Source organism: Peromyscus californicus, unplaced genomic scaffold (assembly GCF_007827085.1).
Source record: "Peromyscus californicus insignis strain IS unplaced genomic scaffold, ASM782708v3 Scaffold_4__1_contigs__length_199733344, whole genome shotgun sequence".
Lineage (NCBI taxonomy): Eukaryota > Metazoa > Chordata > Mammalia > Rodentia > Cricetidae > Peromyscus > Peromyscus californicus.
The window spans coordinates 81,502,562-81,516,550 of NW_026294562.1; the positions used below are offsets into that span (position 1 = coordinate 81,502,562).

The 13,989-nt window shown below is 45.8% G+C and overlaps 1 protein-coding gene across 5 annotated transcripts in view; it reads left to right on the forward strand.

Annotated features, from left to right (window-relative positions):
• Window positions 1-7,461: 7,461 nt before the first annotated feature.
• Cog7 (component of oligomeric golgi complex 7) overlaps window positions 7,462-13,989 on the forward strand; it is a 109,931-nt gene continuing 103,403 nt past the window's right edge. For 2 of the 5 annotated variants that reach the window (XM_052761304.1, XM_052761303.1), the window contains exons 1-3: window positions 7,467-7,775; window positions 11,165-11,313; window positions 11,757-11,873. In XM_052761304.1, coding sequence (XP_052617264.1) covers window positions 7,604-7,775; window positions 11,165-11,313; window positions 11,757-11,873 — 438 coding nt within the window. In that variant the 5' untranslated portion in view covers window positions 7,467-7,603. Of the gene's footprint in view, window positions 7,776-11,164; window positions 11,314-11,756; window positions 11,874-13,989 lie in introns of all 5 variants that reach the window. The other 3 variants (XM_052761300.1, XM_052761305.1, XM_052761301.1) reach the window with 3 other exon arrangements.

Genomic DNA, 13,989 nt, shown 5'->3' on the forward strand with positions numbered 1-13,989 from the left:
CCTGGTGTGGAGTCCATAGGGGATGCATTTAGAGGTGACGGGCTGGAAGGGAACCGTTTTCTGTCGACAAATGAGGACATGGTGAAGAGCAGCGTTCTGACAAGCTGAAGGAGCTGGAGAAGAGGGTTTGGTATTTGCTTCAAGTGTAACCAGGAAGGGAAACTCAAGCTAATAGTCCACCAGTACTTTGAGAGCACCTACTGTGTGCTGGCTTCTTTGGCATGCATGCCTCAACACGTTCTGCTTGGCTGGATCTGTAGGAGGAGGAACTCTGAGCTTTACTGAAATGGCTGGTGAGGGCTGTAAAGTCCAGACAGTTTTAAAAAGATTCTGCCTCAGAAACTGGAAGACTCTCTCAATCATGACTACTAAAATGTGTTCATCTAGTTGGAAATCCACCAACAATAATTTTCTTTGGGTGAATATTAATAGCACAAAACATTGGATCATACAGTAGATTTTAGGATGGCTTCTGGCTGCTGTTTTTGTTGTTGTTTTTAAGATTTATTTATTTATTATGTATACAGTGTTCTGTCTGCATGTATGCATGCAGGCCAGAAGAGGGCACCAGATCTCATTACAGATGGTTGTGAGCCACCATGTGGTTGCTGGGAATTGAACTCAGGACCTCTGTTCTTAAGTGTTCTTAATCGTTGAGCCATCTCTCCAGCCCCTGTTACTTTGTTTTTGAGACAGAGTCTCACTGTGTATCCTGGGCTGGCCTGGAATTCACCAAGTAGACCAGGCTGGCCTCACACTCACGGTGATCCACCTGCATCTGTCTCCTGTGTGCTGGGATTAAAGGCGTGTGCCATAACTGACTTTCTTAAAAATGGGTCTCTTCTAGCCCAAGCCAGACTCAAACTTGCTGTGTAAGCTGAGAGTGACCTTGAACTTCTGATCCTTCTGCTTTCAGTTCCTGGGTGCTCAGATTATAGGTGTGCACCACTGTATCCAGTTTTAAGTCCTGACAAGATGAAACTTAGGGCCTTGTGCATGCTAGGCAAGCACTCTGCCAACTCAGTTAGATCCTCAGCCTTGGATTTTCTTTTGTTATGTTTTGAGTCTCATGCTGTAGTCCAGCCTGACCTGGAACTCAGATACATGTTCAAGGAAACATGATAGCCAAAACATACAGAGTCTACACATGTGTGGGGAAGCAGCCTGGAAACAGGCCAGCACAAGAGGCATCCCACGGTTTTCGTTCCCTTTAAGTCCTCTAGGGGCATGCTCCACATGACCCTGTTCCCAGATCTGCTTCAGTGTCTCAGTTGCCTCTGCATTGTCAGTCACAGGAAGAAAGGGGAAGTGCCAGGATTCTAAGGCTTCCTGGAAATTTCACATGACGTCTGCCTTCACATCTTGTCCCATTTAGGTATTTGGCCACACCTAGTTGCAAAGCACACTGGAAAAATATTGATTTTTGTATGCAGTGGAGCACAACATAAAATTGGGGTCTAGTTACCAAGGAAGGAGAGATTGGGTAGTGTGGTAGAAAGTTAGCAAGCAGTCTTGCCTCTTGTGGGAGAACACTGCTTTCAAACTGTTGCTAAATGAAAAATGCAGGGCCAGGCAGTGCTAACGCATGCCTTTAAGCCCAGCACTTAGGAGGTAGAGGCAGGCAAATCTCTGAGTTTGAGACAGCCAAGGCTACACAGAGAAACCTTGTCTACAAAAAAACAGAAAGTGCAGGTTATTTTTCTTTGTAGTGTTGGCCATCAAATGTATGGGGAGGGACTGGAGAGATGCCTCAGTAGTTAGGAGCACTGGCTGCTCTTCCAGAAGTTCTGAGTTCAATTCCCAGCAACCACATCACAACCATCTATAATGGGATCTGATGGCCTCTTCTGGCATGCAGGCATACATGCAGACAGAATACCCCTAAAAAAATACATTAAAAAAAAAAAGAAACAAAACAAATAAAGAGAAACAACACACTAAAAACAAACAAACAAAAACAAAAAAACTTGGAGAAGCAACAGTTTACTTATTCTGCTTACACTTCCGTAGCACTCTTCGTTATCCAAGGAAGTCAGGACAGGAACTCAAACAGGAGGAGATTGGAGGCAGGAGCTGATGCAGAGGCCACTTACTGGCTTGCTCAGCCTGCTTTCTTAGAGAAGCCAGGACCACCATCCCAGGGATGGCACCACCCATAGTGGGTTGAGTCTTTCCCTATCAATAACCAATTTAGAAAATGCCCTACAGATTTTCATATACCTGATCTTATGGGAGACATTTTCTTAATTGAGGTTCCTACCTCTCAGATGACTAGCTATGTCCAGTTGTTATAAAGCCAAGCTATATCCCTATCCCCTGGCTTAGCTTTAAACCAAACAATTCTCTGATATATATATATATATATGGCCATGGTTGGGTCTTGGAATTCCAGGTAGGTTCCTTTTCAAGTTTATCTCCATTTACTGAAATTTCTAAACTAAATAATTATTTCTTATGTTCGGTGTCATTGTTTTGATAGGTATTAAATATGATTCAAAATTAAAATATGAAAGGTGAAAATTCTGGGCTGGGGGGTGACTTATTAAAGTGTTCGCTATGCAAGTGTGAGGCCCTGAGTTCGATTCCTAGAACCTGGTTATAAAAAAGCTGGGTGTGGTGGCAAGCACTGGCAGAGAGACAATCCCTGGCACTTGATGGCCAGGCAGCCTAATGTAATCCTCTGTGAGAGATCCTGTCTGGAAAAGCAAGGTAGATGGCGTCTGAGGAATGGCACAGGAAGTTGGTCTCTGGCCTCCACAGACGCGGGCACACATGTGCACACCCACACACAGGGTAGAAGTTCCCTCATCGGCTTTTCAGAGACACTAGGAACGCTTAAGCAGATTGATTTGAGGCTAGAAAGGTGGCAGAGAGTACTGTTACAGTTTCAGCCACCCAGAGCAAAGGATGGCCCATTCTTTTCCTTCACCTGAGCTGTAAATCAGGCATGTCATGCTGAAAGGGCGTCCAGTTGCTTCCTTGCATCCCTATCCCCTCTTCCCTGACAGCTGCCCCCACTCCTGCACACCGCCTTGTGTAGACCCTGCCTGAGAATTACATTCAGTTCTTTCTCACATGCACCATCTTGAGCAAGCCACTTTGTCTGGCCTCAGTTCTTTTTATGTTGCATAGGTTGGCTTTGAATTCCTAATCCTGCCTCTACCTCCCAAGTGCTGGGATTACAGGCATATGTCTCACCACGGCTAGCTCACTATAGTCTCTCTCTTTTTTTTTTTTTTTGACAGAAATTCTCTGTGTAGCTTTGGAGCCTTTCCTGGAACTCACTCTGTAGCTCAGGTTGGCTTTGAACTCACAGATCGCCTGCCTCTGCCTCTCGAGTGCTGGGATTAAAGACGTGGGCCACCGCCTGGCTCTTTATAGTCTTAATTGGTAACAGTGTTTAAAATCTAGTTCAGGGCCACCAGATGGCTCAGCCAGTGAAGTCCAGGCACTTGTTGCCAAGCCTGGCTACCTGAGTTTGATTCCGGGAACACAAGGAGGAAGGAGAGAAGGGACTTCTTCAAGTTGTCTTCTGACTTCTACACACATGCTGTGGTGCGCGCGCACACACACACACACACACACTACAAATAAATACGTTTTCTTTTTAATCTACTTTTTAAGATCTAGTTAACAATTCTTGAAGTTTAACGACATCAGCAAACTACTAGTTACAATTGGTACTCATTGGCCAGGCAACCTCATCTGAGAGTTTTCTTTAGCCAGCTGACTAGTGGTACCTGCTGCTCTCCAGTTAGTTCCTCCACGGCATGACTGTATTTGTTAGAGTTAGAACCTGATATGAGAAATGAGAAAACACGACGCTCCAGTGGCTTAACACTTTTCTCCACTTGTGTTTCCTTGAACAGTGGTAACGGCAGCACAGCTGCTGAGGTGGTGCAAGCCTGTAAGCAATCTCTCAGCAGTAGAGAGGTAGATGCAGGAAGAGCAGAAGTACCGGTTTGGGTAACACGAGACCTTGTATGCACACACATGCGCTCTCACACACACACCCAGACTGGAGAGATGTCAGTGGGTAAAAGTGTTTGCTGTGCAAGTGTGCGTACCTGTGTTTGTCCCCAGAACCCATGAAAAGGCTGGACTCTTGGAAGGAGCATCTGAGATCCCAGTGCTACTAAGGAGAACCGAGACTGGAGAATTCCTGCGAGTTCTTGGGCTGCTAACCTAGTACACAAAGTGGAAAACTACAGAGATGCCCATCAAAAGGTGGAAGCAAGGACCATTACCCGAGGCATACCTCCACCTTCCACACAGGTTCCACGGTGTCTGCACACCCTTGTTCATACAGACAAATGCATACACACGTAATAATAAAGAGCCCGGCATGGTGGTGCATGTCTTTAATCCCAGTCCTCAGGAGGAAGAGTCAGGCAGATCTCTGGGAGTCCGAGGCCAGCTTGGTCTGCAAAGCAAGTTCCGGGACAGCCAGGGCTGACACACACAGAAACCCTATCTGGGGAGGGGTTTATATCCCTCACAGTCATGCCCAGAGGCTCATCTCCTAACTGATTTTAGATGCTGTCAAGCTGACAGCACTAACCATACCCATGCACACAAGGATCCTTTGAAAGGATCAAAGCTTTGTGAATGTGGAATGCTATATAAAGAAACAGCAACGGCAGTTGAGAGCACATGCTGCTCTTTCAGAGAATCTAGGTTTGGTTCCCAGCATCCATATTGGGTGGTTTACAGCCGCCTAACTCAAGCTCTAGGAAATCCGATGTCATTTTCTGGATTCTGGGTACATCCATTCACAAGTGACCAAACCCACACAGATATACACATGATTTAAAAATTATAAAATGGGCCGGGCGGTGGTGGCGTACGCCTTTAATCCCAGCACTCGGGAGGCAGAGCCAGGCGGATCTCTGTGAGTTCGAGGCCAGCCTGGGCTACCAAGTGAGTTCCAGGAGAGGCGCAAAGCTACACAGAGAAACCCTGTCTCAAAAAACCAAAAAAAAAAAAAAAAAATATATAAAATGAATCTAAAAAGGAAAAAAAAAACATAAAAAAATAGCCTGAACCTCAGTGACACCAGTGGACACATACCACAGGGGAAATATACTAAGAAAATTTAGCCCAGGTAAGCTAGAAAATAGGCTTTGAGGCCAGCCTGGTCTATAGAGGAAAGCCAAGGCTACACAGAGAAATGCTGTCTTGAAGAAAACAAACAAAACAAAAATGAAATAAAAAAAAGAGAATAGGCTTTAAGATATTTCTGGAGATAAAAGGTATATTTGATATTAGGTTAATACTGCAGCAAGATAAGTTACAAGTGCATATACCTAGTATCAGAGCCCTGAAGAACCTGAAGCAAAAATAAATACAGCTGGACAGAAAAATGGGCAGTACAATACAAATTTCATTCTGTTTTGGTTTTTCAGATGGAGGTCTCTACATAGCCCTGACTGTTCTGGAACTCATAGTGTGGACCAGGCTAACCTTGAACTCACAGAGATGGACCTGCCTCTGCCTCCTGGGTGCTGGAATTAAAGGTGTGGGCCACTGCGCCTGGCTAACAATAATGAGTTGGAGATTTAAAGTCTTTCAATAATTGGTGGGACAACTCAGAAGATGGGCAAGGACAAGAATTTTGAAGAAGACTAATTCCCATATTTACTAAAATCTATGGAACATTTACCCAATGTCTGCAGATATTTCTTTTTTTGCTGTTTAGTTTGTTTTTAGTTGGTTTTTAGGAGACAGGGTCTTGCTATATAGGCCTGAATGGCCTCAAACTCAAGGCAATCCTGTTTCTGCTTCCTTAGTGCTGGGATTACAGGCATGCATCACCACACTCAGTTAGACATGGGGTTTTCTTCCTCCTCTTCATAGTGAATGTTCATTATACATAGTGCTGGGTTTCTATAAAGGCAGTTCATTTCAACTGTACTGTGTACTTTAAGTATATTCCCTTCTGAATACCCCCCTCTTGGTCCCATTCCCCTTCCATTTTCCTTTCTTCCTCCTCTGTCTCCCTTCTGCTTTCAGGTCGGATGTGGTTTTAGGTATTTATATAAAATTTAGATCCAAGAGTGAGAGAACACATGGGCCTTTGTCCTCCTGCTTCTGGCTTCTTTCACTTGTTATCTTTAGCTAAATCCTTTATTTCACATCACATCCTCGTTCTTCATGCTGTACATATTTTCAAATGCGCATAGCACCTCCTCCATGATAGACCATCACAAGTCTCTGCACATCTAGAATGGTTTAGGTCATACCAAGTATGTTTTCCAAATACACGGAATTGAATTAGAAAGCAACACCAGAACATGATATGGTGGCTCAAGCCAGGAATTGCCCAGCACCTGGGAGGCTCAATCAGGAGGACTGCCTTTGAATTCCAGGCTGGAAGGACTATCGAATAAGGCTGTGTCTTCAAACAAACAAACAAACAAACAAAATCTACTTTGCTACACTAGACAAAAGCAAACAAACTCAGAGAAAGAAGAAAAAAAGGAAACTGATCAGTGAAGAAATGGATGGAAGCAAGAAATGGAAAAATTGAAGGAACAGTTGGCTTTTTGAAGATTGTTAAAATTAAATCAGAAATAAAGAGGGGATACCATTATCAATCCCATAGACATTTAAGATTTATGAAGGGCTGGAGACACGACCCAGCGGTTAAGGGTACTGACTACTCTTCTAGAGGACCTGTGTTCGACTCCCAGCACCCATAACCGCCTGTAAAATTCCACTTCCAGATTCTTCATCTTCGTCTGGCCTTTGCGGGCACCAGGCACGCAAGAGGTTCACAGACATATATACAGGCAAAACACTTAGCCACATGAAATAAACTGAAAAGCAAACTGCTGTGTGCATTGAGTGAGAACGGAAAAGTAGCAACATTACTCATAGTTACACTGAGTTTATGTCTCTCCGCTGTTCTGTCAGGCGTCAAGTTGTTCTAGGTTAGAAGAAACAGGAGTGTAAAGACTGGTACTTTCTCGGATAGGTCAGTTCAGGAACGAACGGAAGCAACTATGGCTAGAACGCCCGGCTGCCAATTTCCTTTTTTAAATTTCATTTTATTTATTATTTATTTAGAGGAATGTGTGTATGTGTTGAGGACACATGCGCATGGAGGTCAGAGGACAACTTGCGGGTGTCAGTTCTCGCCTTCCACTCGCGGGTCCCGGGAGTCGAACTCAGATACTCAGGCACGGTGGCAAGTCCCTTCACTCAGCCGGCCCAACAGAGCCACTTCCTAGCTCGGCGGCTGAACCCGTTGCCAAGCGCCTCAGTCCTTCGTCACACGCTAGAAGAGTAATAGTCCTCATGGGGACTTCGGGGTTAGATGCGCAGACGCACGGGACGATTTTCTAGGAAGCACTTTGGTGCTCGGAAAGTATTAGCAGGAAAAGGACTGTTGTACTTGCTAGGATAGCGCGGGGCTCGCGGCCACCAGCGCGAGCGGGTCGCTATGGTAACGGGCACTGACTTCCGGAAGAAGTACGGCACGCGACGAGGGACATCGGCCTCATCGAGTGCGCGCTGACGGGGCGGCTAGTTGCGGCGCGGTGGGTTCCGGCTGCGGCCCCGAAGGCTGTGTCGCCCGGCGCCAGCTCGGAGGCCGCGCGCCATGGACTTCTCCAAGTTCTTGGCCGACGACTTCGACGTGAAGGACTGGATCAATGCCGCCTTCAGAGCCAGCCCCAAAGACGGGGCGGCGGCCGGGAAGGCGGACGGCCACGCAGCCACCCTGGTGATGAAGCTGCAGCTGTTCATCCAGGAGGTGAACCACGCCGTGGAGGGTGAGCCGCGCAGACGCCCACCTGACCCACCCTGAGTGCCCGACTGCAGGACCGGGCCCAGGGGCCAAGCCTCTCCTTTAGTGGGAAAGCTAGCCCTGCGGTAGTCTGAGTTAGGTTTGGACTTTGGTTGTCACCTGTGGTGAAGCCATAACATTTCCTTTGAAACCTAAAAAAAGAAAAAAAGAAAAGAAAAAAGTTGGACTTGGTGGCAGCCACCTGTAATTTTAGCACTAGGGAGGTGGTGGTGGAGGATCAGGAATTCAAGGCTAGCTTCGGTTGCAAAGTGAGTTTGAGGCCAGCCTGAGCTATACCAGAACGGGCGCGCGTACACAGACAGACAGAACGGGCGCGCGTACACAGACAGACAGACAGACAGACACACACACACACACACACACACACTCACAGTGATTCTCATTCTGCCCCAGCTTCCCTAATTCTGGGATTACAGATAAGTGTCCCCACCAAGCTTAAAAAAAAAAAAAAAAGCTTTTTTGATGTTGGAGTGGCTCAGTGGTTAAGAACACACATTACACATGTAGAGGACCTGAGTTTAATTCCCAGCACCTACATACAGTAACTCACAACTACCTGTAACTCCAGTTCCAGGGGATTCAGTGACCTTGGGCATGCCTGAACCGACACGCAGACACAGAATGTAATTAAAACATAATTTTTTTTAAAAAAAGATTTACTTATTATGTATACAGTGTTCTGCCGGCATGCCCAAAGAGGGCACCAGATCTTATTATAGATGGTTGTGAGCCACTGTGTGGTTGCTGGGAATTGAACTCAGGACCTCTGGAAGAGCAGCCAGTGCTCTTAATCTCTGAGCCATCTCTTCAGCCCTAAAACATAAATCTTGAAAAAAGTCCTTTGGGGAGTTGTGGGGTAGATAGGGTCTCATGTGGCCCATCCTGGCCTTGAACTTGCTTTATAGTGAAGGGTGACCTTTGACTCCCAAGTCCTGGGATTATAGATATGTTCCATCATGTCTGGCATAAGGAAGCACTTTTGAGAGTATTAAATAGTTAGCTGATCCTAGTACTTAGCAGTAGATGGGAAGGACACAAATCCATTGTAATATGAGGAAGATGGGTCATCCTGAATGAAGACACTTTTAGCACGCGCTGTGCGTGTGTGCGTGTGTGCGTGCGTGCGTGCGTGCGTGCGTGTATGCCTGTGCCTGTGCATGTGTGTGTATTAAATCTAGGTCCTTGCATGTTATTTTGTGGCAGTCTTACTAAGGTGCCCAGGCTGGCCTTGAACTCACTCTGTGTCCCAAGGAAGATCTTGCCTCATAAGCTTGAGTGCCTGGGATTGCAGGTCTGAGCCACTATGTCCTGCAGATTTATGACCAAATTTTTTAAATTTAATATTGCATTTATTTATTTGTGCATATGAGAGAGAGAGAGAAGAGAAAAAGAGAGAGAATGAGGATGTATGGATGGGCATGAGTCCAGAGAGAGAGAGAATATGAACATGAATCAATGCCTCTCCTTGCTACTCCACAGTGCCACCTAGCCTGGGTTATGGTACTGCATGCAGTTCAGTTTCGGGGTATGTTTTCCCTCAGTCTGAGTGTGGGAGCAGAGGCTTCTGGGACCCACATCCTTGTGTTCAGAGGTGTTAGAAATGCAGATCTTGGACCCTGTCTCACATCTACCAGATGAGAGGCTAGATGATGTTGAAACATGCTCAGGACGACCATGGTGTTCATGCCTCTAGTCTGTTGCAATGGGCTCCAAGTGCAGCAGCCAGGGCCATGTTGTGTACAAACATCCTCATAGGTTCCCAAATTTGTAAAAGCACCCAGGGGTTGTGTATGATTCTGTTTTTATGTTTATAAGTATGGCAGCCACAGCACCCAGGGAGCTGGCGTTCACCTTATGCATTTCCAAAAGTTTACACATGTATTAAGGGAAAACATGAGACAGGGCTGCTTTCGTTGGTAGCTCAGACATGTCCTGTCCCCTGCCCTCAGTTTCACTTTGAAGACTCTTCTCAGATTCTGAGCACACCAGACACTCAGAAGCTCAAATTAGAGTTCCTAGCCTCTCATCTCAAATGCTCTCAGGTAGTTAAAAAGTCCATTTGCGGCATCACTGATGGTCTTGGGTCAGCAGAGACATGTAGCAGCAACTTGTTTTGGACCAACATCTGTTAAAGGTGTCCTCAACTTAGTTCAAAAGTGAAAACATATTTGAAGGTCACTTGATCAATACACCTTTCCCCTACGTTGAAGCCAGGTAGACCTTTAAAGTTGCAGGGAATGTGTGATAAAGCGGAGGTCAGTGAGATGACCTCAGCCAGGACCATGTCCTCCATAGAGTGATGAATGAAACTGTGTGCTTCAGAAGCAGGCCATTGACATCAACCTGACCCCAAACCAACAGGCTACAGGAAAGAACGAAGGGCACAGGTGTGGTAGCCACAGGTGTGCTAGCGTGTGCTTGTAATCCCAACTCTCAGGAAGCTTTTTAGAATTCTTCCTTATATAATTAGGAAAACTAAGTATATTCCTGAAAAGGTTGGAATTAGAGGAAAAGTGTCCAAGAAAAAGTCCAACAAAATAAAAATACAGGCCGGGCGGTGGTGGCGCACGCCTTTAATCCCAGCACTCGGGAGGCAGAGGCAGGCGGATCTCTGTGAGTTCGAGGCCAGCCTGGTCTACAGCGCGAGATCCAGGAAAGGCGCAAAGCTACACAGAGAAACCCTGTCTCAAAAAACCAAAAATAAAATAAAATAAAATAAAATAAAAATACAAAAACAAGAAAAAAATAAAGACCATGGCAAGCAGATGGGAGTTAAATTCACATAATACTTGACAAGTGCGTTGCCGCTGAGCTACAGCCCCAGCTCTTGGGTTTTGTTTAAGATTTATTTTCTTTTATGTGCATGTGTGTGTGTGTGTGTGTGTGCAGGTGCCCACAGAGGCCAGGAGGGGAGCTTCAAATCCTTTGGAGCTAGAGTTACAGGCCCTATCCATATTCTGTTCTCTGAGAGAGCATAATTGTTCTTAAGTCATGGAGCCATCACCACTTTTCACAGTCATCCTCCTGCCTCAGCTTCCTAAGGGTTGGGATTACAGGCTCACACTACCACACCTGTGTCCTTCATTCTTTCTGTTGGCCTTGGGTCAGGCTGATGTTGATTGCTTGTTTCTGAAGCACACAGTTTCACTCCTCATTCTACTGAGGACATGGTCCTGGCTGAGGTCTCCTCATTGATCCCTGTTTTGCCCCACAGCCCCTGCAGGTTCTCAAAGCTGACTGGTAATGCTGTAGGGAAAGTTTCCTTTCTGTCATCACAGGTGTGATAATTTCCCACTGGACCAGCTCCAGTTTCCACCACTTGTACACATTGCCATTCTTGAATTTTTGCTGCAGAAACAAGTCTCCAGGCCCTTCAAAACATGCCCAAAGTGCTCCGGGATGTGGAAGCCCTGAAGCAGGAGGCATCTTTTCTGAAAGAACAAATGATTCTTGTCAAAGAGGACATTAAAAAATTCGAGCAGGACACTTCGCAGTCGATGCAGGTACTTTGTTTGGCGTCTGTCTTCGGTGTGGGTTCTTCTATTCAGCAGATGCTCTCGTTCACAGGAGATTTAGAATTCAGAACTCTACCTGGCTCTCAGGCTGCCTCTCCACCTAACTTGTCTTCTCAGCCAAATTAGCTAGGTGAAGCTGGAGAGATGGCTCAGCAGTTAAAAGCACTGGCTGCCCTTGCAGAGGACCTGAGTTCAGTTCCCAGCAACCACATGGTGGCTCACAACCACCTATAATGGGATCTAATGCCCTCTTCTGGCATGTAGGCGTGCATGCAGAAAGAAGAGGGCATTAGTAATAATAATAATAATAATAATAATAATAATAATAATAATAATCTGTAGTGAAGGACACTCATAAAACACTGTTTCGGGTCACCGAAGGCGGAGAGAAGAGGACTGTTTCTGAACTGTGCACACTGTTTCTCTTTCAGGTGCTGGTAGAGCTTGACCAGGTGAAGTCCAGGATGCAGCTTGCTGCAGAATCTCTCCAGGAAGCTGATAAGTGGAGCACGCTGAGTGCTGATATTGAGGAGACCTTCAAAACTCAAGTAAGTATGTTCCTTTACAGGACACACTGTTCCAGGCATTTAGGGAAGAACTTGGGGTTTGGGGAAAGCAAGTGAGGTAGCTGTTCCTCGGAGCCATAAGGGTGTTGATAGCAGCAGACAGAAGCACTCGGCCATCATGGGGGAGGCCAGAAGCTCCCCTAGCACTTACCCCCTCTTTTTTGCCTCCTCTGCTTGACTGAAGCCCAGGAGACTTACACAGGCAGGGAGGGGGTGAGTGTGACTCTGGCTCGGTACTTCACTCCTCAGAGACCGCAAAAGTGGAGAACAGTGATAGCTTTGAAACCTGCTTGCAAGCATGCCGTGAAATGGTGTGGGATGAAGAATTCTTATGAAGCAAAACATATTATAACCCCAACTCTCCAAGCCTCTGACTTCTTTCCTATAGACACTTACCAGCTTTATGCTGTTCCTCTAGATGTCCCCCACCCCCACCCCCAAACAGCACCATGGTGTGTGCGCTGCTGGGCACTTGCTTTGTTTCTCTCTCTCTCTCTCTCTCTCTCTCTCTCTCTCTCTCTCTCTCTCTCTCTGTCTCTCTGTCTCTGTCTCTCTCTCTGAGAAAAGTCTCAAGTAGCCCAAACTGAAACTCCTTAGTAGCTGTGGCTAGCCCTGAAGTCTGCCAAGTGTTGGGATTTTCTTTTTTTCGTTTTCAAAAAGAAATTGTTTATTTATTTCATATGCTTGGCGTTTCTTTTGCCTGCATGTATCTCTGCACTATGTGTTTGCCTAGTGCCCCTCAGGCCAGAAGAGAGCATTGGAAACCTGGGTCCTCCGGAAGAGCAGCCAGTGCACTTAACTCCTGAGCCATCTCTCCAGCTCTGGGATTTTCTTTTCTTTCTTTCTTTCTTTCTTTCTTTCTTTCTTTCTTTCTTTTTTTTTTTTTAAAGATTTTTTATTTACTATGTATACAGGGGAGGGTGCCAGATCTCATTATAGATGGTTGTGAGCCACCATGTGGTTGCTGGGAATTAAACTCAGGACCTCTGGAAGAGCAGTCAGTGCTCTTAACCTCTGAGCTATCTCTCCAGCCCCTAGGATTTTCTTTTTTTTTTTTTTTTTTTTTTTTTTTTTTGGTTTTTCGAGACAGGGTTTCTCTGTGTAGCTTTGCGCCTTTCCTGGAACTCGCTTTGGAGACCAGGCTGGCCTCGAACTCACAGAGATCCGCCTGGCTCTGCCTCCCGAGTGCTAGGATTAAAGGCGTGCGCCATCACCGCCCGGCTAGGATTTTCTTAATAAAGACAGTTCATTTATTTATTTTTTAATTAAAACAATTTTTTTAGACAGGCAATGATGGCATATACCTTTAATCCCATCACTTGGGAAGCAGAGGCAGGCAGTAAGTTCAAGGCCAGCCTGGTCTACAGAGTGAGTTCCAGGACAGTCAGGGTTGCCCCCCGCCCAAAAAAAGGGAGAAAGGAAAAGAAATAAAAAATTATTTCATTTTATTTGTTTGTGTTTTGTCTCCACATATATCTGTGCCACAGAAGTACAGAGTCTGTGGAGGCCAGAAGAGGGCATCAGATCTCCTGGAACTGGAGTTACAGATGGTTGTGAGGCACCATATGGGTGCTGGGGATCGAACCTGGTTCTCTGGAAGAGCACTGGCAGACTCTTAACCATTAAACCAACTCTCCAGCCCCCTCAAAAGAGTTTTATTATTATTGTTGTTGTTGTTATTGTTATTATTATGTTTTTGTGAAGACAACTCTCCTGATTTTGTTTGTTCTGGAGTCTTGCCCTGCCTAGAGCCAACAGATTATAGCTGTGGGAGTTGTTACTATTGCTGTTGTTGTGTGTTTATATGTGTGATGTATGTGTGTGGGAAGGTGGAGGACGTGCCCTGGTGCATGAGTGGTCAGAAGAAACTCCTCTTGTGGAGTTGGTGCTTTCTTGTCACATTTACATGATTTCTAGGGATCAAACTCAGGTCTCCAGGCTTGCACAGCAAGAATCTTTACCTGGTGAGTCACTTTGCTGGCTCTGTCCTTTCTTTCTTTTCTTTTTTTATTCCACTTGTTATGATGTGTTTGTATATGGTGTGTGTGGTGAGCACATGTATGATGGAAATCAGAGGACAACTTGTGGGAGTTGGTTT